This window comes from Tauraco erythrolophus, chromosome 1, assembly GCF_009769465.1.
Source record: "Tauraco erythrolophus isolate bTauEry1 chromosome 1, bTauEry1.pri, whole genome shotgun sequence".
Classification (NCBI taxonomy): domain Eukaryota; kingdom Metazoa; phylum Chordata; class Aves; order Musophagiformes; family Musophagidae; genus Tauraco; species Tauraco erythrolophus.
In genome coordinates this window covers 122368566-122396371 of record NC_141465.1, presented here as the reverse complement: position 1 = coordinate 122396371, position 27806 = coordinate 122368566, and the positions used below count along the sequence as shown (strand labels likewise).

The 27806-nt window shown below is 41.0% G+C and overlaps 1 protein-coding gene across 2 annotated transcripts in view; it reads left to right on the top strand.

Annotated features, from left to right (window-relative positions):
- Nucleotides 1-26881, top strand: part of CNTN5 (contactin 5) — a 272212-nt gene extending 245331 nt beyond the window's left edge. For both annotated transcript variants that reach the window (XM_086613912.1, XM_086613903.1), the window contains exons 18-22: nucleotides 12089-12198; nucleotides 22892-23078; nucleotides 23507-23619; nucleotides 24984-25152; nucleotides 26778-26881. In XM_086613912.1, the coding sequence (XP_086470038.1) occupies nucleotides 12089-12198; nucleotides 22892-23078; nucleotides 23507-23619; nucleotides 24984-25152; nucleotides 26778-26881 (683 nt within the window). The remainder of the gene's footprint in view (nucleotides 1-12088; nucleotides 12199-22891; nucleotides 23079-23506; nucleotides 23620-24983; nucleotides 25153-26777) is intronic.
- The last annotated feature ends 925 nt before the right edge of the window (nucleotides 26882-27806 follow it).

The window sequence follows — 27806 nt, the reverse complement described above, 5'->3', positions numbered from 1 at the left end:
AAATTATTAAAAGTTTAGGAAACTTTATGTTACATATTAAAATGTTTCCTACATCTACAGATGGATCTACAATTGTTTACTGGCATAACAAATTTGTCTAAGGAAGTCTAAATCCTGGTCTCTGCTAAGCACATAGGAAAAAAAATACGAGAGTTTGCATAGGACAGGTTCTGGACAACAAAGAAATTTCTCATTTATTAAGAATGAATGCATCTGTCTTTTCTAGACAACTGTGACTGCATATTATGTGCTCTCTGCTCTGCATTGAACCCAGTTTGTGGTGGCTGTGAGCTGCGCCTAGGCAAGCAGCTTTGCAGGTGGTACTGAGTAAGATGTTCCTGTCTGTGAACACAACTGACTGACCTGTGATGACATAAAGTGTCTCTGACTGAGGCAAAAGACTTAAAAAACGACCTTCCAGTGAGTAAAGAGTCTCAGCAAGCACAAGCAAAGCACTGAGCTCATTTTCATAAGTACTTGGTGAGGCTAATCCTCTTATCTTTGTCTCAAATTCAGAAATTTAGAAGATAATAGGATACCAATTGTTAATGAGGGATCAATGATGGCGATAACCCAAAGCTGAAGCGGGGAAAATGCCTGACTGGTTATAGATGTTTTAAGACGTTTCTTTTCCTTCAATGGCCTTTTGACTTCATAGGAAACATCACCAGGATACAGCTCATGGGAGATGCTATCCAGGAGCTAAAGGTGCAGATGAATGTAATGAAGGAATAGACACAAAGGAGAAGCAGATAAAAAAGGTTGTACAAAAGTAGCTGGATAACCCAGGAAGGAAAAAAGCAAACATGACCCTCTGGAAAAGACGGCTTAATTCAGTAGTTTGAAGGAGGAGTCTTTTCTGAAGACATTAGGAAAGGAAGAAAGCAAACAATCAAGGAGAGAGGAAGCAAAAGAGAGGTCAGATGTTTTAGTGAAGTAAAAGATGATGACAGCCAGGGACCAGTTCTGAAGAGGGAATGAGGATGATACACAGAAGATGCAGGATAGAAAGAAATGATGCACAATTATCTTCAACAAGAAGGCAGAACAAGGACCCAATAGACATGTTCCAGCACCAAAGACAAGACCGAACCTTTCATAGAATCATAGAATCATAGAATCATTAGGGCTGGAAGGGACATTCAAAGGTCATCTAGTCCAACCCCCCTGCAACAAACAGGGATATCTCCAACTAGATCAGGTTGCTCAGGGCCTCATCCAACCTGGCCTTGAACATCTCCAGGGATGGAGCATCCACCACCTCTCTGGGCAACCTGTTCCAGTGTTCTACAACTCTCATGGTAAAAAATTTTTTCCTAATATCCAACCTGAATCTACCTCCCTCTATTTTAAAACCATTATCCCTTGTCCTATCACAACAGGCCCTCGTGAACAGCCTCTCCCCATCTTTCTTGTAGGCCCCCTTGAGGTACTGGAAGACCGCTATAAGGTCACCCCGGAGCCTCCTCTTCTCCAGGCTGAACAGCCCCAACTCTTTCAGCCTGTCCTCATAGGAAAGGTGCTCCAGCCCTCTTATCATCTTCGTGGCCCTCCTCTGGACCCTCTCCAACTGGTCCATGTCCTTCTTATGTTGGGGGCTCCAGAACTGGACGCAGTACTCCAGGTGAGGTCTCACGAGGGCAGAGTAGAGGGGGAGAATCACCTCCCTCGACCTGCTGGCCACGCTCCTCTTGATGCAGCCCAGGACGCAGTTGGCCTTCTGGGCCGCAAGAGCACATTGCCGGCTCATATTGAGCTTCTCGTCCACCAGTACTCCCAAGTCCTTCTCCTCAGGGCTGCTCTCGATCCATTCTCCACCCAGTCTGTATTTGTGCCTGGGATTGCCACGACCCAGATGTAGGACCTTGCACTTGGCCTGGTTAAACTTCATGAGGTTGGTACGGGCCCACCTCTCCAGCCTGTCGAGGTCCCTCTGGATGGCATCCCTCCCTTCCAGCGTGTCGACGGCACCACACAGCTTGATGTCATCGGCGAACTTGCTGAGGGTGCACTCCATGCCACTGTCCACGTCACCGACAAAGATGTTGAAGAGGGCCGGGCCCAACACGGACCCCTGAGGGACGCCACTCGTGACCGGTCTCCACTTGGACATCGAGCCGTTGACCACTACTCTCTGAGTGCGGCCATTGAGCCAGTTCCTTATCCACCGAGTGGTCCATCCATCAAACCCATGCCTCTCTAGTTTAGAGAGAAGAATGTCGTGTGGGACAGTGTCAAAAGCTTTGCACAAGTCCAAGTAGATGACATCCGTTGGTCGACCCTTGTCCACCAATGCTGTCACCCCATCATAAAAGGCCACCAAGTTGGTCAGGCACGATCTGCCTTTGGTGAAGCCATGTTGGCTGTCACCCACTACCTCCTTGCTCTCCATGTGCCTTAGCATGGTTCCCAGGAGAATCTGCTCCATGACCTTGCCAGGCACAGAGGTGAGGCTGACCGGCCTGTAGTTGCCCGGGTCCTCCTTGTTCCCCTTTTTAAAAATGGGGGTTATGTTCCCTCTCTTCCAGTCATCGGGGACCTCGCCAGACCGCCACGACTTCTCAAATACAATGGTCAGTGGCTTGGCAACTTCATCCGCCAGTTCCTTCAGGACCCGCGGATGGATCTCATCAGGTCCCATGGACTTGTGCACTTTCAAGTTCCTCAGATGTTCCCGAACCTGCTCTTCAAGTACAGTGGGCGGTGGTTCATCCTCACAGTCCCTGCTAGTTCTTTCCACAGCTTGGGTGGTAAGACAAGAAGCTTTATCAGTGAAGACTGAGGCAAAAAATTCATTGAGTAACTCAGCCTTCTCTATGTCCCAGGTAACCAGAGCACCAGTATCCTTCCGGAGGGGGCCTACATTCTCTTTGGACTTCCTTTTGTCCCCTACATACCTATAGAAGCATTTCTTATTGCTTTTCATATCCCTTGCCAAATTCAATTCCTTCAGGGCTTTAGCCTTCCTCACCTGATCCCTGGTCACTCGTACAGCTTCTCTGTATTCCTCCCAGGCTATCTGTCTCCGCTTCCACCCTCTATAGGCTAACCTCTTCATTTTCAGTTGGTCCAGGAGCTCCTTGCTCATCCACACAGGCTTCCTGGTCTTTTTGCCCGACTTGTTCTTCATCGGGATGCACCTCTGCTGAGCTTGGAGGAGGTGCTCCTTGAATGTGGACCAACTTTCCTGGGCCCCTCGTCCCTCCAGGGCCGCCTTCCACGGCACTTTGCCCATCAGGTCCTTGAAAAGGCCGAAGTCCGCCTTCTTGAAGTCTAGAAGGAATGATAATGGAACCCTTTAATAAGAGAAGGAGACACCAGAGCAGATACAGAGCACAGCAAGTTAGGCTGCCTGCCAGAAGAGAGGTTGCAATGTGCAGGTCTGAGGATGAAAAAGAGCATGAGCAGAGCTGGGAGAAATCTTTTGACTGTATTTTCTGCCAGGAAAATAATGTTATCAGATTCATGCTAGTACATAGTGAGTCAAAGCACTGAACTTCGGTGCAGGCACAGACGATTTTGATCCATAGAGAATAAAAATTGTAAAGGCACAATACATTGAAAATAAAACAATGAACAAAAGCAGTGTTAAGCCGTGTTTGTTTTAACATTTATATATTCTTTGGAAATTTTTCTCAGTTACTACATTCCACTTAAGTACTGAGGGTCTGAGAATGCCAAGGCTGCTAATGCAAGATTTCAGTATCAGGGAAATTGCGTGCAATCTCTCTATGTGGTTTTAATTCACTGGAAGAGGAAAACTGAGAAAATCAGAAATATAGAAATGGAGAAGGAAATAGGTGCACATAAAGGTATGATTGCAAGATGATGGAAAAGTCTGTACTGATAAGAGTGATGGTCAGGTAGGCTTGCTTTAGCAAGCATGACTAGACAAAGTATGAGCTACACAGGAAAGACAAATTATAAGTAAAAATGATTGGATGTCATAACAAGCTGATGATGTGATAACATATCAGGAAATACAAAACCAGTGTTTAGATAAAACTGAATATCCTTGGGTTCCATGTCACTTTGAAAAAAGGGCAATAAAAGAAACTGGGAGTCGAGCTACAGGTCAGTTGCTGATGGCCCTGATAAATTTGGATGCTGAGAAAGACCTTTATAATTTTAGATAAATATTAAAGGACATTGTTATTAATGAGAAAATTTAGCTGCTTCGAGTAGTTTAGATAGTAAATACAATTAATGACCTTGTGTTCCAGCTGTGATAATTAGCAGAATACTGACTAACTAAGAAGAAATAATAGTACTATAGCCTTGTTTTGATGAACAATTAAGACATTACAGAAAAGTCAATTGTAATAAATAACAGTGGAACAAGTCATTATTAAATAGCAGGAAATTATTTAATAAACTGGAATTAACAGTTGACACTAGAAATGAAAGTGTTTTGGAATGTCTCTGAGCCGAAGGTGTAAAATCTACCTGAAGTTTATACTGCAAGAAATGGTACATTTCTAAGGTAGTATGTTGCATCTGAGGATCTAGAGATGTACCCACTGAAAGATATTCAGAGTAAGGAGTAACCATACATAGTAGAATCTAAATAATGAAAAAGATAAGAATAATTAATGCCAAAAATTAAGGTGTAAAAAGATTTTTTAAAAGCTAGGAAAGTACATAAAGCAGGAAAAAATGTGAAGTAAATAGGATGTTGATATTAAAGGTAATCAAGAACTTGGCCAACAATAATGAAATACTTTGTCATTTATTTAGAATAAATAAGATGATATAGACAGACAGCTAATAAGAATGTGAAAGTCTGCAAGTTTTTACATCTGTAGTGAAAACTTCTGGTATCGTCAAGTGCTCAGAAATTCAATCCTTTCCAATTTAAACAATGTAGAATTTGCTGGTTTAATGTACCATAAATGAAATTTAATCTGGTTTTCTATTCATGACTGCCATGGATGGTGAAAGCTAGTCACTTGCTCAAGGACCTTGGGCAAGATCTTTTCCATCCCAAAATAACAAAAACAAAGAACAGTTGACAAAGATAAATTTTAGTTAATCTATCAAGAAAAAAAATAAAAGTAAAAATATTTCCATATAAGTGCAGGAAAAAAAATAGCTTTACCACCAGACTTGTGCAAGGCTTGGAAAGCCTTCTGGCAGAATTTCTGAAGGATCAATCTATTTAATACTCATAATGCTAATGGATATTGCTGTTATTGCAACTTCAGGACGCGCTGTCAGTACAGGGAACAATAGATAGGAAAAATGTGTCTTAGATGACTAGAGGAAAAGGAGCATGAATGACACGTAAGTGCTAGATGAGGTATGAAAGGAGTAGTAACAAGCCAGTCCATTACAAAATGGGAACCTAATAGCTAGAACCTACGTGCAAGAAAGACTCAAATGTTTTAATTTGTATCATGGCGTCATTCTGATAAAACTGTGCTAAAATACAGAGTTATCTAAAGTTCTGGTCACTCATGCTCACCAAAGTACTCAAGATGATAGAGGTTCCAAGGGCTAACAGGATCATCAGGAAATGAGTAGAAACTAGAAGAGCTTGTTTCTTTTGTTCTAGTAAAAAAGGATCAATTTCTATAAGATGCTGTCTGCAAATCAGGGAAATTAGTATGGATGGTGAAGATCTTTTAAAGGTAAAGGACAATGATGCTTGTCGTGGTTTTTGGACTGAGGGTCGAGACAAGAACCGAGAGGGAGCACCCACCAACCATGGTCCCGGGCAAAACATGACTCAGGCTTTCTTCTTAAAACAAAACAATTTATTAACAGTTACTAAACAGGAGACACAAGGGAACGAAACCGGTTACCTGAGAGGAGAAAAGAGAAAACAAGGCCAGATCTTAAAACAACAACCTCCCCACCCCCCTATTTTCTTCCGTTCCCAGCTCTACCTCCCCCCCAGCGGCGCAGGGGGACAGGGAATGAGGGAGTGCAGGTCAGTTCATCCGTGTTGTTAACTGCCGCGCCTTTCTTAAAGGAGGAGGAGCCTTTACACGATTTTTCCCTTGCTTCGGTGGATCCCCTACTCACGAAGAAAAAAGTCCCCAAACTTTTCCAACGTGAGTCCTGCCCGCAGGATTGCAATCCTTCCCCATGGATTGCACCAGTTCGGGCTTTACCAGTCTCGGCCTCTTAGGGAGCTGCTGCCACTCGCGTCGGCGTGGGTCGTCCCACGGTCTCCAGATGCCTCCACGACCTCGTCGTGCATTCCATGCCCCATTATCAACAGTACCTGGTCGCGCATCCCCTGCTCCACGACCTCTCCTGGGCTCAGGCATCTCTTCCCCGACGTGGGTTTCTCCACGGGCCGCGAGTGGGTCTCTGCTCCGCCGAGTACACCCTGGCTGCAGGGGGGCCGCCTGCCATCTTCACATCGATTGCAAGGGAAACCTCAGCTCCAGCACACCTCCTCCTGCTCCATCTTGACTGACCTGGTCGTTGTGGTTGTTTTCTCTTAGATCTTAATCTCCTCTAGAGGAGCTCGGCCCGGCGGGCACCCCGGGAGCGAGGCGCTTCCCGAGCCCCCCATGCGGCTCCCCCAGCGCCATCTTGAGCACATGGCGCCGGCCCGGGCCCGGGCAGCCGCCCGGCCGGGAGCCGGGAGCGAGGGCAGCGCCCTCCTGCTCTCTCCTTGCTCCTGAGCAAAGAGCCCTTTCCTGCCCCTTTGTCCCAACTTAAATAGGGCAATTGGCAGAGGCGCCAATTTGGCTCAACCTCCCCTGGGGGGGGGGGGGATGGGACTCAGATCTGGTGGCACAGGGAGCAAATCCCCTCCCCTGCCACCAGAACACCCCCCCACACATCAAACTATCACAATGCTACATCTTTTTTTAAAAAAAAAAATAAAACAAGCCAGCCATTCCTTATCCTTGAAACTAACTGGCCAAAAAGAGTTCACATCTGCACACTTGAACAGAGTCACTCTCCGGACTGCAGCTGGAGAGCATATTCCTGGGAATATTTTGGGGCAGCACTAATTGGCCAGAGTCAGTACTTCACCATGGGTCATGCTAACTGTTTAATGCTAAGAACAACTGTGTGTCCATGCTCAGGCTGGTGCCTTGTTTCTCTGTCCTTGTTTAGTTTACAAGTATAGCATAGCTTATCAGTACAAGAATAAATATGAATTAGGATACATGCGGTATAGAAATAGGAGAGAATATAGAAATAGAAATAAGCTTTTGAGAGAAAGAGGGAACCCAACTGTTTTCAAGATGAATTAGGTCTTTTATAAAGTTTTTTTAACGATTGCCACAATGGAAGATAGAGAATCAGTTCTGTTAGTTTCAGTATCTATCTTCTCCTTCAGGCACCTGAAAAAATTGTCTTCACAAAAATAGAAAGTTCTATAATTTTGATAAACAATGTAGTGAATACTACTAAAAACTTCTAGATATTGCAAAAGAGAGACCTAAACAGTACCAGATAAAGCCTGAAGACTCTCAGTCTTTCTATTTAAAACCTTCTGAGGGACCCCAGAGGCACTTCTGTAATACACACAAGATGTAATGATGCTGCACAGAGCTTTTTTTCTTGCTTTGTATGGATTTGTATGAATTCATTGAGCCAATGGAGGACCAAAGCTCTCAGCTATCTGAAAGGCAAATGGCTTATAACAGCCTTTGCAATTTTCATAACTTCATAACTTTAAGAAGTTTTGTATCAGGCCAGCTAATGGATGATGTGATACTAAACAAGACACTGCAGGGTGAAGGATTGTTCTTGTTAGGTCCATCTCTCCTAGCTTTTAATGGTGAGCCCTTATTTAAGCAAACAAATAACTTACTCTTCCCTTTTCATTTAGAGGAAAGAATGTGCAATTACACACTTTTAAATACAGCTTCCATGTCTTTAATTAAAATCTTATATTCATGGTGAAGTCCTTTTGTTTCACTTCATAGCTAAACCTGAGCTCTATGAGGTTTAGGTGAACCAGAAAATTAACAAATCAGCATATTAGCTGTAAACTACAGTGGATTATTTCCTGTTTCTGAAAAGAGAGAAGTTCAAGGGTCTGTTAAGGAAATAATCAGTCATCTAATTTTTGGTGTTTTGGAAATCAGATATCTATTCGCTTTCTAGCACAAGATTCTGGAGAAAGTCTCTTCCTGGAGGCAGCTATGCCGCCACAGATCTGATGGAGTACCCATGCCAGTGACATAGATCAAACAGGCTTAGAGGTGGAGCTGAGTGTAATGTCTCTAGGCTTTTCTGAGGAATGGAAAGTTTACTGGAGGTCTCCTGAGTTGGAAGATAATCCCTGTGGTTATTTCTAGCAAGGGAGCAAATGCTATCACTTTCTTTACCTACAAGTTGACACAAGAGGGACAACTCCTCATAATTTTCCTTCTGATAGATCTCTTTTGTGGATTTTTCCACAGAAAGGAATTATCGTAGTCATGGGTCCTGGCTCAAGTCCCAAAATCTCAACTATGTGGAACTGCTCAGAGTCATAATGCAATTGCCCAGACTGAGGTTCTTAGTTTCAAATAAGAGCTCAAGTTTTGAATTAGGGAAGTGTGTAAAAACCCTTTGCAGAGTCGAAATGAGAAGTGAATAGATATTAAGTGATTGGATGAGGAGTCTTTACTGAGGCTCTGTTCCACAGGAGCATTAAAACAACATGAACATGAATAGGCCTGTAGACTTATTTTCTAAGCTAGATCACATGGAAATTTCTTAAGGATGAATATTTCAGAAAAACAGATCAGATTATGTTCATAAATAAGAACAAAATGAGGGCTAGTAGCTAACTCTTCTTTCTCTTACTTGGCAGTATTAAATTTCAGGATCCCCTCTCTGAACATCAGATCAATGCAATTAGTGTAATTCTTTGTCCTGCTTTATTATAGCCATCCCAAAGACCTACAGATTGAACATGTTTCCTTAAAGCATGATTGCACCACATGGAAAGACAATGTTTCATGGACATTGCACACAGCCTTTTGAGAACTTGCCATGCTGCATCTTTAATTCAATCAGGGAATATTAAAAGGACCATTAAAGACGTTGGTCCTTTTTTTTTTTTGCAATCAGTATCACCTCAGGCAGATACCAACAGGTTTAGCATAATACCAAGATGTTAAGAAAAGAACATTATTATAACATCAGTGGCCATTACAGAAAAACCTAATGAACCTGTCAAAACTTATCATTAGTTTTAGACACACAGAATAAAGCATGACATTGGAGTGAACCACAGACTGTGCTATATCGCCAGAAATTATATGGCCCTCATCTTATCTGAATCAATAAAAAATGCTATTTAGTCTCCATAAACTTTCAGACAGTCATAATATACCTTATTCCTAAATATATAATTTCTGTTCTTCTGCCAAACCCTTACAATCTCAATGTCTGATATCAGTGAAACTGCAGTGAATAATTTCTGGATATGTTAGAAATACATTTTCTCCACATAAAAAAAAAAAAGCCAAACTATTTCTACTCCATTTGTTGAAAACAATTTTTTAAAATATCAGAAAATATTCTGTATTTCTATTCTGAGCAATACATAAACCACCTCTAGTGATTGCTATGAAGAGGAAATGATTTCTACATTTATAGAAAGTGTAAAGGCTGCCAGCCAACATTTCGTGTACATCTCAAATTATTTATCCCACTGCAATCTTTTCTGGCAATAAGGTTATTGCTTCAATAGTACAAAAACTAGAAAATAGCTTTTGCCACAAAAATCTTAGTAGTACATAAAATAGAAAGCAGGGTGTAACTATTTAACAGAAAATCATCAGATGAAGAATATATTTCTTCATAGTACAATTCTTCCAGCATTGAACTCAGAAGATCATTTCACTTATTCCTGGAGATATTTTTTTATTCTTTGTTACCTGAAAAGTTCCATATATATTTTATACTTATGAGCAATACTCATTGTTGGCGAACACCATTTGCATCACATCAGAAATGCTTCTTCTTTTTGGAAGTAAATAAAAAAGAAGATCAAAAAGAGCTGCAAACAGAAAAAATCTGACATCAAAAAGGATGAAAAATTTGTACAAGCCATGTCAGAGAAAAAGTGCAGGGCAGCAGTGCCAGAACCATGACTGCCATATGATCAGAGAAAGGAGGGTAGCTAATGAGTCAAGACTGATATTAAGCATCTTACTAAGGTAGTTTGATCACTAAGAAAAATGTATCATATTAACTCAGGCTGTTCCAGAAGGAAACTCCTTTTCTGTAACCTTGTTAAGTAAGCCAAAAATCCCACATTTTTTAGAAAGCTCTTTGATGTGCCTCCCTATGACATAAAAGTCAGGACCTCTGCCTGCCCTTCAAGAGCAGATCAACACATTAGGAATGTAACGAGGACCATTAGGCCAAGGAAGAGATCGCAGGCTCTGTGAATTCACCTTTTTGCTGAGCAAGTGAACTACACCAGAATGGTGGAGAAACACCACTACTGTGTGCTTTGCTGTCTGTGTTCAAGCCTTGTCTCCACAGCTTGTCTTAAACAAATTTTCAGTAATTAGGTAATAAAGCAAAAGACCTAAAAGATTTCCTTAACTCCTATCTCAGTTTGATATGTGACAGTTTTCACACGCTCTTCACTCCCAATGCACTAACTGATGACACAATTTCACCAACTGGTCAAGGGGCTGGAAAATAAAACTTAGGAGGAGCGGCTGAGGGAGTTGAAGCTGTTTAGCCTGGAGAAGAGGAGGCTGAGGGGAGACCTGATTACGGCCTACAAATACTTGAGAAGGGATGGTGGGGAGGTGGGGGAAGGGCTCTTTACATTAGTGATGGGTGATAGGACAAGAGGAAATGGGTATAAGCTTAGTCGGGGGAGGTTCATGTTGGACGTTAGAAAGAATTTCTTCTCTGAAAGGGTTGTCAGCCACTGGAAGAGGCTGCCCAGGGAGGTGGTTGAGTCCCCATCCCTGGATGTGTTTAAGAAAAGGGTGGATGAACTGCTTAGGGATATGGTTTAATGGGGGATTAGGGACGGTTGGACTGGATGATCTCTAAGGTCTTTTCCAACCTAGAAATTCTATGAAATTCTATGAAATTCTATGAAATTCTATGAAATTTGGTGTCATGCTCAATGGCCTGTCCCTATGTGGCAGATCTCTATGTACATTCACCCTACTTCCCGACCACTGAAAGAAGTTGGACCTCTGTAAAGTGTTCAATGATTTGAAAGTATAAAGTAAAGAGTTCCTGTAACAACACTGTTGGGAGGTGTGATATATAAAGCATCCCGCAGCCCTAAGCCTCCCGTGTGCTCCTGGCCATACCCCAGCAGCACTGAAGGACACCTGCTCTGGTTGGATGGCAGGGAGGGTCTTCTGCTCCAGATAATTAGGAGATCAGGGCTGCAGAGTGTCCTATGAATAGCCTGGTGATAGAAACGCAGACATAGGACCAATGGTAACAACACAGGTAATCAGAGGGACAAATCCTAGGTCTTGATGCCTCTTTTAGAAAAGTGTGCATCCCAGGCCTGAAACAGTAAATGTTTCACAGCAGAGAGAAGATGGCATGCCCCAAACACTGGTACCTGTGATTTCAAGGACATAATAACATAGTCCTAAAAATTTCTTTTCTCTAGCATTTCACTACAGCTCAGTATCACTTTTTACTTCTTACTTCTGTATGACTTGTTGCTTGGCATAACCCCAGAGCAGGATTGACTGAGCACCCTGGCAAGGTATCGCTCATCCTGAGCTGATAGAGTGGCACTAAAAAGCCACAAAGAGAAGGAATGCTCCAATTACTGCTGAAGTTAGGCTGATCAAGGAGTATGAAAGGGGGGTGTGTGGCAGGGGGCATTTACAAATATTAAAGATTATTTTTTTTAAATCACAGACAAAAGATTCTGTCACAGTTTGCTGTGCCCGTCATCAGTGACGAGATATTGATATATTGTGTATTGATGACACAAATAAAGAAATACAACAATAATAATCTCTTCATCTTGTTCAGTTTTTCACGTTCCCTGTAAATGTCAGACCTTCTTGTGAGTATTAAGGTAGAATAAAGGAAGTAAATGACAGTTTCAGATGAAGTGTTTTTGATAAATACAAGTTGTTACAGTGGAGGTTTATTGTTTCCATTTTTCTTAATACAGAACCCACTGCTGCTCCTGTCGATGTCAAAGCTACGAGTTTGTCTGTATCAGAGATTCTTGTTGCGTGGAAACATATTAAAGAAAGTCTAGGAAGACCACAGGGATTTGAGGTATGAACACAGAATATCATAATGAGAAGTGTTGTTGCCTTTGCTAGCGTTGCATTCTGTTAACATGTGCAATAGTGAAACTTCAATAGAAGTTGTGCTCGTTTTAGCATACGTATGACTAGCTGTAGAACAACGGTCACAGCTGTAGCACCGGCACATCTTTTATTTATTTGTGCTTGAAAACTCTTCAACACCAGCTCTTGTAACATGTCTTTGACACTTCAAAAAGAGCTGAAAGAACTGCCAGTGACCCAGCATGCCTCTTTCACAGGCTGGGGAAGATTAGGTATTGACTGTTTCGAGCTCTAAGTGACCAGTTCAAACTTGTTATTTACTGAGAGCAATCAACACAGAGAAAGGAATCGGCCTCTGTCATCCACATGCTCTCATCCCGCAGTGGCTGGGGGACATCTGCTGGGCAGACCATAAAAGGCTGGATGTCAGGAGGTGAAGCAGCAGCTGCACCATCCACAAATAAAGCTCTGCTTAGAGACAGCCCTTCCTGACTTGGGAAAGAGAACTAGCCCTGGCAACGGACCTTCTCTCACTGTTGGATCTCGTTGTAGCTTTGGATCCAGTTTACAATCCAAACCTCCAGGAACAGATCAGATCTAGGACTAATCCTATCCCTTGGGGCCACCACAACCCATCCTGACCTTGTGGTTCATGCTATGCTGCTCCTCATGAAACATCTCCATTAGTCTCAATTTATTGACTTCGGAGCACAGGTTGTTTGACCTGCTTTAGTCCTTTAGGGAGTGCTGACTCTTTCCTGATTCTCTGCAGCAGCAATGAAAAGAGGGTAAACATGTAGAACTGAGGCAGATACCAATGACATGGATGTCTAAAGACATCCTGTGACCTACTAGCATGGAGTAGCACATCCCTGGCAGCATGTCCAGACAAGACCTGGGGGCTGGTGACCGTCACTGCTGGCCTTAGGAAGGAAACATAGGTGCCCAGGCAACACCAGAGCCACCCCATTCTCCAGCACAGTGTCAGGCTGGATGGCCTTGACCAGGAGAGCATGTTTACCCCACAGCTTAGACATAGTCAGTATTTTTTACTGGATTTTCTGTAGCTTCTTCACATTTAGATACTCCTGAATTGGTCTCCAGTGTGGTCCAAGCAGGCTGTGACCTTGATGTGTCACCTCAGGTCTCTCATTTCTTCAGGTCTCTTTCCCATACACATCTCCATGCTGAACTCTGTAAACTCTCTTGTACTTTATCCTCGCTTCTTCCTTACATTAAACATGCCAAACCCCTGTCCATTATCTTTGGGCAGTCTTGGCTCACTGGGGAAGTTCCGCTGGACTGGAGGCTGGCGGATGTTACCCCCATTTACAAAAAAGGGCGGAAGGAGGATCCGGGGAGCTACAGGCCTGTCAGTCTGACCTCGGTGATGGGCAAAGTCATGGAACAGGTTATCTTGAGTGCTATTAATGAGCACATGCAGGTTAACTGGGTGATCAGGCCCAGTCAACATGGGTTTATGAAAGGCAGGTCTTGCCAATCAAACCTGATCACCTTCTGTGATGGGGTGACCCGCCTGGTTGACGAGGGAAGGGCTGTGGATGTAGTTTTCCTTGACCTCAGTAAAGCCTTTGATACAGGTTCTCATAGTGTTCTGGTTGAGAAACTGGTAACTGCTGGCCTGGATAGGCACACCCTCCTTTGCGTTAAAAACTGGCTGGATGGCCGGGCCCAAAGAGTGGTGGTAAATGGGGCTAAATCCAGCTGGAGGCCGGTCACCAGTGGGGTTCCCCACGGCTCAGTGCTGGGTCCAGTTCTGTTTAACATCTTTATCAATAACCTGGATGAGGGGATTGAATGTACCCTCAGTAAATTTGCGGACGACACCAAGCTGGGAGGCTGTGTCGATCTGCTCGAGGGTGGGGAGGCCCTTCAGAGGGATTTGAACAGACTGGATCGTTGGGCTGAGGCCAATGGCATGAGCTTTAATAAGGCCAAGTGCAGAGTCCTTCACTTGGGGTATAAAAACCCCAAGCATCGCTATAGGCTCGGGGAAGAGTGGCTGGAGAGCTGCCTGGCGGAGAAGGACCTGGGGGTCTTGGTTGACTACCGGCTTGATATGAGCCAGCAGTGTGCCCAGGTGGCCAAAAAGGCCAATGGGATACTGGCGTGTATCAAGAATAGTGTAACCAGCAGGAATAGGGAAGTGATTCTGTCCCTGTACTCAGCACTGGTGAGGCCACACCTGGAATATTGTGTCCAGTTTTGGGCCCCTCGCTTTAAGAGAGATATTGAGCTCCTGGAGCGAGTCTAAAGAAGGGCGACTAAACTGGTCAAGGGGCTGGAAAACTTATGGGGAGCAGCTGAGGGAGTTGGCGCTGTTTAGCCTGGAGAAGAGGAGGCTGAGGGGAGACCTGATTACAGCCTTCAAATACTTGAGAAAAGATGGTGGGGAGGTAGGGGAAGGGCTCTTTACATTAGTGTTGGGTGATAGAACAAGAGGAAATGGGTATAAGCTTAGTCAGGGGAGATTCAGGTTGGATGTTAGAAAGTATTTCTTCTCTGAAAGGGTTGTCAGCCACTGGAATAGGCTGCCCAGGGAGGTGGTTGAGTCCCCATCCCTGGATGTGTTTAAGAATAGGGTGGATGATCTACTTAGCGATATGGTTTAATGGGGATTAGGGATGGTTGGACTCGATGATCTCTAAGGTCTTTTCCAACCTAGAAATCTATGAAATCTATGAATCTATGTTTTTACCTCTTTGCACACGGCTTGCTTCATGTAGCAAAAGTGATATCTCACCATTTTACCTTTAGAACTGCTATATATGAAGAGCACAAGACTGTATCTGATAGAGGTGATACTCCCTTTGCAAATGCTATCCCTCTCCACATTGAGATGTTCCACAACTTACTCACCACACCCTGTCTTTTTCTCTTCAGAGAGGTGACTGTTTTGTTACACCCTCTCAGATACCTTGACGTCTTTTAAATTACACCGGCTATTTTTACTCTTATCCTCATTCCATCGATCACATTGATTCTGAAAGTGTTCTATTAATTTTGTTTTACATATGTTTAAAATAAAAACCAGATTTTCTTTCTAAAAGTGACAATATTTTCTCTAGAATCTTATTCTTTCATAACTTGAATGTATTTTGCATTTACCTGCTTGTCACATAACACTTCCCTTATCTCTGCAGATGCGACCCAGTGCTAGGTGGCTGTTACAGTTAGGACAGTGGACTCTCTTCATATCAGAAGTGGTCTTACTGTCTGGGAAAGCGTTTAGACCCTCGGAGTTCGGCATACTCTATCCCCAGCTGTAACACTCACCTGCTCTACTTCTCTCATGGACTTCTTAGGAATGAATTTGGATGAACCTATTGATAATTTGACTCCTCACTGTGCTGTACACCAATTTTGGGATTCTAGCACGATTATAGAGTAAATATTTCCAGCCAGGGACCTGCAGTTGGCAGAACAAAAAAAGAAATGAAGAATAAAAATAAAAATACTTCACTGCTCCTTTCTACCTCATCCCATGAGGGAATTAGAGGAGCCTTCTGAGGTATTACTTTTATGTGGGGAGAGGAGGGTGTCTCCCTACCCTCCTCCTCCCGCACCCCTTTTCCCTCTTTGTTCATTTATATAGAATTTCTCTGCCTGCTTTCTGGCAAACGAATCTTTCAGGGAGTAGTTCACTCTTTTCTGTCCTCATTCCCAGGAAGAATAATGATAAGAGCTGCCTTTACTCAGTAAACAGAAGAGTAAATTCTGGTCTCTTGCATGATTCAATAGGACAGAACACAATCCGAGGATGGTATTGCTAGATCTTTTCAGTTCCATTTCTGGGAAGGATTTCATCAAAAAGGAGATAATGACTTACAGGATCAGTATAGCGAGTCAGTGCATTACAGTATCCGCTTAGGAACACTAAGTCCACACTATCAGCCCAGTTTTGCTAACATACTGACAGTTTCTCTTTAAAGCATCCTCTCAGTGCAAAAAGGAGCACTGAATAGCAAGACACTGGGGATAACCCCCCACCCCAAAAAAAAAAAAAGCAAAAGTATGGAGCAGCTTTATGATTTTCATATGATTCACTTTCTTCAGTTTCTGTGTGCACAGTATTTTAATTTAAAAACTGATTTTGAAAGCTTTATCATATGTAGTGCAGTGCAGAACATAGCCTGTTGTACTCCTTTAATCCCCAAATAGTAATTAGATAACGTACAGAAATTCACTGTGTTTGATAAAAAGATGAATGATTTCTCCCCTTTTTTAACAACTATTCCCTAACACAATTATTGTGGACCACAAGTAAAATGTTGCCTTCAATTCAAATTGAATGCAAAATAATCTGACTAGTCACTCTGTTCTTATATCTCAATTCATATTCTGCCTGTGGTCACTGCAGCAGTGACAACCACCCACAGAGCCTTCACATTTCCTGGCCTTTTAGCAACAGCATTATAAAAGGGAAGGGGCTATTTTTTTAACATTCAAATGTTTGAGCTCTAATCAACAGAAGTGACAGAATATTTACCACATACGGACAAGTTTGCAGTGACCCATTTTCGCTCCGGCCCTGTTTGCACTTTGCACTAAGGAGTAATGAAAGGCAAAGTAACTTGTCCAATTTCACATTGTCATCCCTGAAAGGCAGTGTTAACTGTTATGTCACATGAGTTTTATGCAAGGTTTGCTGTACTCATTTGCATCTTCCAAAGCACATATTACTCCTGACTTCAGTACAGATTTGTCAGCTGTCCGCCCGACCTTACTAAATATATGCCAGCTACACTCTGATAAAGTAGAAGTAGCTTGAAAACTTTGTCAGAATGGTAGAAAAATATAGTGTGTGGTTCATACTTATTGTTTAGAATCCATAACCTGAAGGTTATAATATCTATTTCAGCCCTAGGCAATATTTTCGTTGTCACTCACTGCTTGTAGAGAAGGGAAAAGGAAAGAATTACTGGCTGGAAGAACAGATATTTCTTACTTTCTTTTTTCTTTTCCAGAAAACCAAGGCTAATACTTAAGTATAGATCACAAAGCTCATGCCTTTTTCATTAGAATTCCCCCGAGGGATAGGAGCTTGACTAACCTAATCAAAAGATCAACCTGCAAAAAAAAAAAAAAAAAAGCATTAAAAATAGAAAATCCTGAATGCCATTTTCAGACAGGATTACTTGACATAATAACTTATTTTTTCAAAGAGAAATATTCAAGAGGTTTTGCTGTTTCTTAGACGTATTTTATCTGGTTTTACAGTGGAACAGAAAAGTACATCTATGAGGTACTGGAATGTGGTTTTTTTTTTTAATTTGGTGAAGTATACCTTGAAGTAATTTAGAAAGAATACATGGATGTTTCTACCAGAGGCTGGTAAAGCAAGACAGAAAAAAGAGGAATTGATGTTTCACCAGCCTGAGTATCTATTTACCAGACTTCACTTTTGGAATTAATGAATTTTCCCAAATGCAAAATTAGAAATTGTATCATTTCATATGTGAGTAATTTTGCCTACAAAGTTACTGATATGCTAATTCAAATCCCTCTAAAATCCTGAAGGCTATAAGCAGGATTTGATAGCACAGCAGTACTACTGCTTTTCAAGTTCTTAAGGTACAGATCGCACTCTAAATCTCTCATGAGGGCCTCAAGAGAGCCATACCCTTTGCAATGTCTGTATCATGAATAGTTTGTTACAAGACTACTAGTTTTCTACTACTTAAAATCAGAAGCCTAGATAATTATTGATTTTTCATAAGAAAATATGACTAAATATTTTATGATAGTCCTGCCTTGGTTTGTCTCAGCCAGCAACTAAGTGCCACACAGCCGCTCACTCACCCTCTGCCACCCCAAAGAATGGGTAAGAGAATTAAAGGGGAAAAGGGAAGGAGACTAAGCAAAAAGGGAAAGAAGGCTGAAATAAGAACAATTTAATAATAACAATAATATACGTATATATAAATATAATAATAATATACACAAACAAGTGATGCACAGTGTAGTTGCTCACCACCTGGTGGCCAACGCCTGTACTGTCCCAGTAAACAGTTTCGAAACCGTTCCTGACACTGCCATCACGGACAAGCGAGAGGCCCGGGGTGGGGGGGGAGGAGGGAGAGAAAGAGTACTCGGAGAGTCTCAAGAGAGTTCCCAGAAGAGCAAAAGGTCCTTCTTTCCAATCAACCCTCATCCTATATACCAGGCATGATGTTGCATGATACGGGATAATCCATTGGCCAATTTGGCTCTCAGTCCTAAGTTTAAGTTCAAATCATAAGGGGAGTTGTGGACCCTCTGTCCCGGCCATGCTCCCCCCTATCCTGTTGTGCTCCTGCACACTGGCAAAGCACGGCAAGCTGAAAAGTCTTTGAGGTCTCTGTGCCAACTAAAAACATCAGTGCACTATCAACATACTTCTCATAGCAAATCCCAGACTAAAACCAAAACACAGAGCACTTCTAGCTGCTAAAAAGAAAAACTAACTTTCCCAGTCAAAATCAGGACAGTCCTCAAGGTTGATGTATAATACCAGTTTTCGTCCCATGTGCATACAGGACTATGTGGGAGAAGAAAGTACCTGAGAAAAGAGGAGGAGGATGCAGGCTACTCCAGAGAGAAGACTCCAGAACCTAGGAGTACTGAACAGGATTTTCTCTCTTCTTTTCAGTCAGCAATTGTTTTGGTGAGAGGGAAGGACCTGAGGTTGATTGACCTTTTTGCAGGAACCTCTCATCTTGTTCTGAAGGACAATCACACCAATCTCTTGAGATGATACATTGAAATAGTTTTTATGAAATTTGAATCATTTTTTTAGGGCAAGCAGCAGTTCTCTCAGCTCACTGCTCTTTCTCCCCTAGCACTTTCTTTACTCTGACATCTCTTCCAGTTCATTTTCAGTCATATCAGTACTGAATGGTACATGGTAAAGACTCAGTCAAAGAGTCTTCCTGTGGGAAAGTCCGTGCGCTGTCCACTTGAATTCATCCTGCCTAATTTAGGCTCTTACTTGAAATGCCTAATTTTTAGCTTTAATTCCCTGTGGTCTACAGAAAAAGTATCCAGATAATAACTGACTCTGCTGAATTTAGAGAAGGTGGCTTGTGACTAAATCACATGAATTTATACCAAAGTGTTATTATATATACCCTAGAAAACGATTTGAGAAAAAGACTAGTATTATTTAAGACACCTTTTAACATGAAACTTCAAGGAAGTAGTCTGTAAGTATTAGAGACAGAAAAATTTTAGATGGAAACACATTTTTAATGTGTTGATGTGATGGTTTACTTTTAACAACTGCTTAACCCATGATCAGGACAAAGCAGCCTGTATGTTCCTGCATCTCCTTTACTCAGTTGTTTAAATATTATTATTGCTTTCTCTCCAGCTCAAAGAAATGGGTTTCTGGGAATCAGCTGAAAAATAATAGAAAGTGCAGGAAAAATTTAAAACCTCACAAACAATAATGCATTAAACAGACCGAAGGCTTTTTTTCTCCATTTTTTCTTTCATTTTTAAAATATAGGCTACTCCTTTGTGATTTATGCTTCATGATATATCAATATTCTAAATTATTATTAATGAAAATCTTCTCTAACTGTGGTAAAGCCTTTCTGAGCAGTACAAATTAAGGTTACAGAAAAACAATTAAAAAAAAAAAAAAACCACAAAGAAGTGTAAATAAACAAACCCTCTCTTTTAAGAAATATGTACAGCTCTTCTAAACATCAGCAATATCTTCAGTTCAGTTCAAATTGACATAAGTTCCCCCACTATCAACCTCAGTCAACAATCATTGGAGTCCTTTTTTATGACCTTTAGTTCATTTGACTATCAACAAATGGATGTGTGCATTAAGAAAGAAGGAGACAAGCATATTTTGAGATTAAAGTCCAAACTCACCTGACAAAACTTTAAGGCTAATTTTAAAAGCAGGGACCAAACACTTAAGGGCTTTGAAGTAAAGGAGAAACTGAAATAGAAACACTGCCAAATTGCATTTCAGGCTTTTGCTGCTTAATACAGTATATTAATTCCCTCAAGAATACCCCTTTGCCAAGGGAGAATACATTTGTCATGGGGTGCAGCAGAACTGGTAGGGAACATGCTGTAATTATTTTTGCAGATTTAAATTGTGCAATATAATTAGTATCCAAACTGGTAATGCTATATAAGGAGTGGTGGAGAGCATTTCCAAACACATGAAAAATATCAAAAGGCTTGAGTTATGCTCCTAGCTTTCTTCCACACTCCCCAGGTTTTATTATCTGTGTAGTCCTAACACCAATATTTGGAAAATCAGGTTTTCACAACTTCTTTATACTAAAAAATAGGTTCAGTGCAAAAGCTGGGGGCTATCTACTGCCATTATATCTAATGTCTCTCTCATTGCACTCATATGAGATGTGGTGTGCCCTGCAAATAAACTACCACAATGAGATCTATCCAGCTACTTGTAATTTTGCTCGTGGCTTTCTAGAACCAGGATTTCACGACTTCAGTTGCATTTCCAACCCTGCCCTGTTACAGCTTGGGCAAGTCGCTTTTCCTTTCTGACCCTTTTGGATCCTCAGCAGACTTCACTAACTGGATGACAGGGTCTCCAGGACACATGCTGCCTCTCACCACCTGTTTGTAGAGTGCTTACTATGTGGCTCTCATCACTGTAGTGACAAGTTTGTAAAGATGCATTGCAAGGAAAATGAAAGGAATCTGACTGCCCAAGAGACAATAAGCATTGGAGGTTCAGTTCGAGTGTGTGAATAAATGGTTGTTGATTCTGGGTGTTACGTCACATACCAACAGGTTTGGTCAAGCACTCAACTAGTAAAATACCTCAGTGAATCACATTTATTTGAACAATTGGTGACTACAGCCAGATTTGCTATCTAAGCTGTAATAACCGAAGAATTAAAGTTACAGCATTTTGACACGAGACAATGCAGGCACGCAAAAAAGATATTTACATCAATTTTACCATAGAAAGAATAGACTTGAGTTGGCACAAATTGATATACACTATCAAAGTTAACAGAGCCACTTTACTCAAGTGAAGATGTGACCTCAAATGTATATTTTTGCAGCCAGGTCTTTCTAGATTTATTTTTTTTTAAATGGCAGTCCTAGTCCAATTATGAAAGGTCAACATCATACTCACTGGTCTTATATTCCTGTGAACCCCTTGGGTTTTTTTGGTTCACCATTTTCTGGGACACATTCACAAGAGTGCTGTATTGTCTATGACCTTTTTCTCAGAGGAAAAGTTATCCAGATATAATATGAATAACTTATTATGAAATAACCAACTTCATAGAAAAGGTCAAAATGAGGAATAAATGTAAGTAGATCTCAGCATGAATAACGGTAAGCTGAATATAGGTCTTTGAATGGCACATTAGTGACATCTCCTGTTAGGGAAAATAGGGCCCCATGAGAATTACCTTACTTGTGTAGGTCATCTAGATACATTAAAAAGAAACAGTACTGCTTTTCTCCACCTATGCCCTGCAACTACTTGGTCCCTGAGGAAAGAGACCAGTCAAACTACTAGCTCAGCTCTATAACCTCTTTGAGATTATGATAAACTCAATGCAGACACCAGAAATACAGACTAAGAGCCACCAAAGATCTTTTAGGGGTTTTATGTCTGAAAAGGAAGGGCACAAACATATTATTAAAATTGCATTTCATAGAATCATAGAATCATAGAATCATAGAATGGTTAGGGCTGGAAGGGACCTTCAAAGGTCATCTAGTCCAACCCCCCTGCAAGGAACAGGGATATCTCCAACTAGATCAGGTTGCTCAGGGCCTTGTCCAACCTGGCCTTGAACGTCTCCAGGGATGGAGCATCCACCACCTCTCTGGGCAACCTGTTCCAGTGTTCTACCACTCTCATAGTAAAAAATTTTTTCCTAATATCCAACCTGAACCTACCTCCCTCTATTTTAAAACCATTACCCCTTGTCCTATCACAACTGGCCCTCCTGAACAGCCTCTCCCCATCTTTCCTGTAGGCCCCCTTGAGGTACTGGAAGACCGCTATAAGGTCACCCCGGAGCCTCCTCTTCTCCAGGCTGAACAGCCCCAACTCTTTCAGCCTGTAAATTTCCCAGAAACCTGTTTATATCCAAGAACTAAAATCGAATCCACTTCCTTCTTTTTCTTCAGATAAGATTTTTCAGGTGAATGAAAGATTTACTTCAGTGTCCTGTCATTTCCTATTCATTACACTGGTAAGAAATCTCATGGCTCTGAGTTGCACAGGGCCAGGAAGGGAATATTGCTCTTACCACTTCTTAACTGATGCAATCAGAGTTTTCCAGGATGAAGGTAGATATTCTGGTGACCTAGCAGAGGATGAGCTTTCCTCGAATTCTCTGAAATACTGACTCTCTGCCAAAGTGCATCCTCTGCTCTTCCATCTTTTAGTCACATCTTCTCATGCCAACACAGAGCAATTCGATGTGGTTCAGGTAATACCATGATATTCCAGGTCTCACCATTTTGGAGAAGTGAGCATTGCTTTGCTCTGAGGTTAGACTGCAATTCCCATGCGTTTAAAAGGGCCTGGTGATCAGAAAAAAAGGCACAAATGGCAAGAAGACCCCCCACAGGATAACAAGTATGAGCGTCCGGAAGCATGAACTTCCCAGATGTCTACATTAACCCTTCATTTGGTCACTTGTTGGCAGGTTGGTTACTGGAAGGACATGGAGCAGGAAGAAGCAGCAGAAAAGGTCAAAACTGAGGGAAATGAGTCATCCATCCTCCTGACAGGATTAGAAGGAAACACATTATATCACCTAACGGTGAGGGCGTACAACGCTGCAGGGTATGGACCACCTAGCACTGCTGTGCGTGCCACAACCAAGAAGTCCCGTAAGTGATCTCAAAGGGAGAAGTCAGGGAGCAACCTCTGTCCTCTTGTGTTTTCCTTTAATAAGAGTATTTAATAATCAGGAATCATGTATAGTTTTGATTCATGACTTCACTTTGATATTTAGACATGAATTCATAACAAAGGTTATCTTCCTGAAAACCAAGATATTTCTGACAAAGAAGGGAGAGAAAAGAATTCAGATTCATAATCTCTGTAGATTTTATGGGGTGGGCTGAGTAAATATACCACAATATATTGAATGACAATTCTAGTGCAAAAAATATCTTTTAAAATTCCAGCTAGAGTTGGGAGCCTGCTAACCCAACCAGTTGTAAATGTAGTAAAAGATTGAAATACTTTCCTTTTGATTTTAAAGAAACTACCTATAAACTGTATATATGTACATGTTGTTATTTTTTCTCCTCAGCTCCCAGTCAAGCACCAAGCAATATTATGTGGATACAGGAGGGCTCTCATGTGTCTCTCGGGTGGGAGCCAGTCAGACCTCTGGCTAATGAATCTGCAGTAATGGGATACAAGGTCAGTGCTACCCCTTCCTTTCTCACCTTTCTATCTTCTAAACACCTATTCTTCTTCCTTGTTAGCTTTTTTCCCTTTCTTGATTGTCTTTGTAAGTGAAGTATCCTATACAGACTGTCTGCAATCAGTTTTCATCATGAAAAGCAATGAATAAAATTGAAAAGAGTGAAATATCCCAACATTTTTCTGTTTTGTGATTTTCAACTACAGATTATAAACTGAGTAAACTTTATCTGAGGGGATCAGTTCATCATATCTGACTCAGAAGTGGCTATTAATAAGACCAGCCTGCAATGAAATTCCTACTAACACTTCAATTTAACTGTGTTTGCAATAGGATTTAGAGAAATGCAGAAGAATGAGGCATTTTAAAATGACATTAAAATTAATATTTTTATGGAGCAAAACCACAAATACTTTGGTTTGTTTTGTGATCGTGTTGGCAACATTCAACGGTCAGTGATGGTAACATCTGGCATTTAAAGTTTTGAAGTTTTAAAGAGTAAAATCCAGATTAACTCTTGAATAATAAGTCAAAAATAGCAGTAGAAATCACTGCAATATTTTAGATCAAATCAGAATTATTTAATTGTTTTTACATAGGTGTGTGTGAGGTTAAGCGTATATATGATCATTTCTATAGGCTACAATCTGATATTCCCTCTGATATATCAGAAAATACCAACAAGAAAGTGTAAAATAGTTCAAATAAACCAGAAACTGCTCTAGCCTTTATCAGAAGAGTTGAGATTCTGAAAAAGTGGAGTTGACAGCTTTGGTTTTTTACACCTCTCTGACCTTTTCAGTTTTGTCTGGGAACAGAAACTCTTATGCAGAAGCACCGAAGAGACAGCCATGTACTCACTCACTTTCCTCTCAAGCCCGATAAGCTTGTACTGAGTTTCTTGGAGATGCAGGGACAGATCTGAGCTATTCTCAGTTGGCTTAGCCAGCTAAGGTAAACATAATAAGGACATGATTCAGGGCATTTCCTTTACAATTGAAGTTTGATTCTGGTGCCAAAATTCTGAATATCTACATGAGTTTGGGGATAAAAATTTGAATCAAATGGAAACAAAAATGCATTTGAAAGAAAATTTGGAGAAAAAAAATGTGTAGCACAGGGCCAGGGAGAGCAAATGCTATATCTTCACTCTAGATTGTCAGCGACGCCCTTTCACACTCCTGAATTGCTAATATACTTTGGTATTAATGTTTTGAAGCTATTGGGCAGAGGGGATAGTAAAAGCAGATGACTGTTCAAATGTAATGTCAATAAGCATTAAACCATTAACTTCTGCTGAAAATGCCTGGTACATAACTTGAATGACCAGTATGACCACTGTCTATTTTATTGACCATAGGTATTATTTAGGCAAGAAGGCCAGAGCAACAGTCAAGTTATAGAAACACAGAAAACCTCTGCGGTGGTACTTCTTCCTGATGTTGGTGTCTACATCATTGAGGTGTGTGCAGTCAGTGAAGGAGGGGATGGGACTGCGAGTCCCCAGATCAGAGTTCCATCTTTTTCAGGTAAGCCACTTATATTTGGAAGCGTTGTGGTTATAGCAGTGCTCATTAACTCTATTATTCTTTACCTGAAAAAAAACATTCTCAATTCTCTAGGTATTAGATAAAATCATTAATCAGAGTCTTCAGTTCTATAACAAAGGTATCTAGTATCATTTGAGATGCTCAAGAGCATCTGAGGCATCCATGTGGGGCTGATGAACAAAACAGGATTTACAGGAAACCTCTCCCTTTCTAGGATAACATCTGGAAATCTAATTGAGCTGTAGATGTCTAGACGTGCACTACGTGTCTCAAATAGCATTATAGTCAGCTGAGATATAATCCATACAGACCGACAGTGGAGCCTAGACAGCAATTCAGCTGATCTCCTGAATTTAAATATTCAGACATAGGCACATAAGGACATCTGAGATGTCCAAAGGTATCCCACACATTTGCACAGAGCTGGCAGATATGATGCAGGACTTAGAGCATGCATGCGTCATTCTGGACCACCAGCCAGAGGCATATTATTTAACATAGGTAAAATGGCATGCATGAACCCTGTGTATGTGCCTGCTTTAGAATAAGCTGAATTTCTGTGTAGATTCCATTGAATCTCTTGAGCAGATGTTACTTTATTAAATTATTAACATGTTACAGTATTAATGTATTATCATGAAATAAACTATGATGTCTAGCTTCTGTTTCCTCAGTTACTGCAATATGTTCAAAGAATTTAAAATATCAACATTACACAAGTCAGAAAGGGATGGAAGGATTGGTGGCAAGAACAACCAGAAAATAATATTCTCTTTTTTTCTGCTAACACTTCAAAATTCTACTAAACATTGTTTTTTAATCCTTAAGGAGTACTATCCAAAAGATGTGAGCTTGAAACTTCAATCTAGACCTAAAATTTCAGCTCTAATCTAGTCACAAACTACAGTGATATCATCAGAATGCAGAAGACACCAACACCTACTCCATGGAATATTTGTTTCATGTATCTTTTGAGCCATAACTCTAGGCCACAAAATCTTTCCTTCCCTCAAACCTGATATTTTTGATCAGACTATACACAACAGATCAGTTCCACTTAGGACAACTGTGTTCCAAAGAAACCCAGTCTGGTTCCCTTCCTGTCCTGCAGTCTATTGCCACCATCATCCCATAGTATATTTCCCCTTAGCACGGCTTTTTAAGGGATTGTGTTGTGATCTAAAAACATCACCGGGCTACTGCGCAAAATACCACTTTTTCCTCTGGACAAGCATCAAGATCAAGGTCTAGCTTTCATTCCTTGTTTCAGGAAGAACATTTGTGATTGCGACACAGGGCATCTTCTGCAGTCTAATTCATTGTGAGGATTAAGGTGTAAAACCACATACCCTTTTAGAATTTCCTACTCATTTATAGACTGAATATGAGGATTCAGCATGTGAGTTTTGGTAGATATCATGATAAAATCCCCCACTTCCTCATGTGTGTTTTGTCATTGCAGTTCTCAAACAGTAATCCATTATCTAAAAGTTAGGCTTTTACTGAGAGTACTAGAATACAAGTTTTGGGCAAAATCTAGTACCTAAGTGTACTGAGAATTGTTTGCATCATTTGTTCCTTAATTATTTTGTTTTTCATTTCAGGAGGGAAAGTAACAAGTGCTCAATCCACCTTACATGTGTTGTCTACTCCCTCATCCTCTGTAACATTGCTTTTGGCACTGATGGTTCCTTCAACCTCATGGTGAAGACTTCAGACTTTGTTGTTGTTGTTATTTGTTTGCTTTAGCTTGATGACACCAAGGGATGGAGTTTTATGTCTGTGGAGAAGCTGGAAACCCAAGCTAATGCTTAAAGACCCATAGAAATGCCTGCGGTGCACTTAGAGAAGTGTTGGAGACACGGTCAATAATTCATCAGGTTTTTTTCTCTTCAGTTTTTGTAAAAGTCCTCTGAGGAGGGGACACTTCTTGGCCCAAAAATATGCAGATTGTATGTAATAAACTTTTGTAACAAAATGTAATTTCTGTCAAATGTACTTTACTTTTTTAATATGTTTGATTTTGGTGACCCCAGTCATGTATCATTAGGTGTTTAAACAATGGTGTCGAGTACAGTACATCTGTTTGGTTTGGAAAAAAACATTTTTAAATATAGAATGAAGTTTGATATAGCTTTGTTGAATACTTTTCTTGCATCCCCTGTGGCCGGCTGTTCCAACTTGCAAGAGAGAAAAATATAGTTTAGATACACAGCCCACTACAAAAGTACAGAGAATTTGTTCTGAAAATGTATTTAATTAGCAAAAAGAATTGTCAATATAATACTAGACAGCACACTCAGAAAGTGGCAAAACAGCAGAAAAGAAGATGTTTATTTTATTACAAGGTAAATGGAAAATGATTAAACACAAACTTAAAAGGAAATAAGTTTGTTTTTCAGCAAGTATCACATGATTTAATGTCAAATTAATCAATATTTATTTTCAATGGAAAATTAAAAGTCTATTCCTAATGCATATGGCGATGAAAACTCCACTGGGCATTTAAACATAATATACATTTAGGCTGCTAAGTGGACAAATAAATCAATGAAGGAGGTAAACCTACTTTTTCCAACCACTTCTCAGCCGTAATTTTTTTTTCCTCTGGGTCCATTTTTTAGTAACATTCT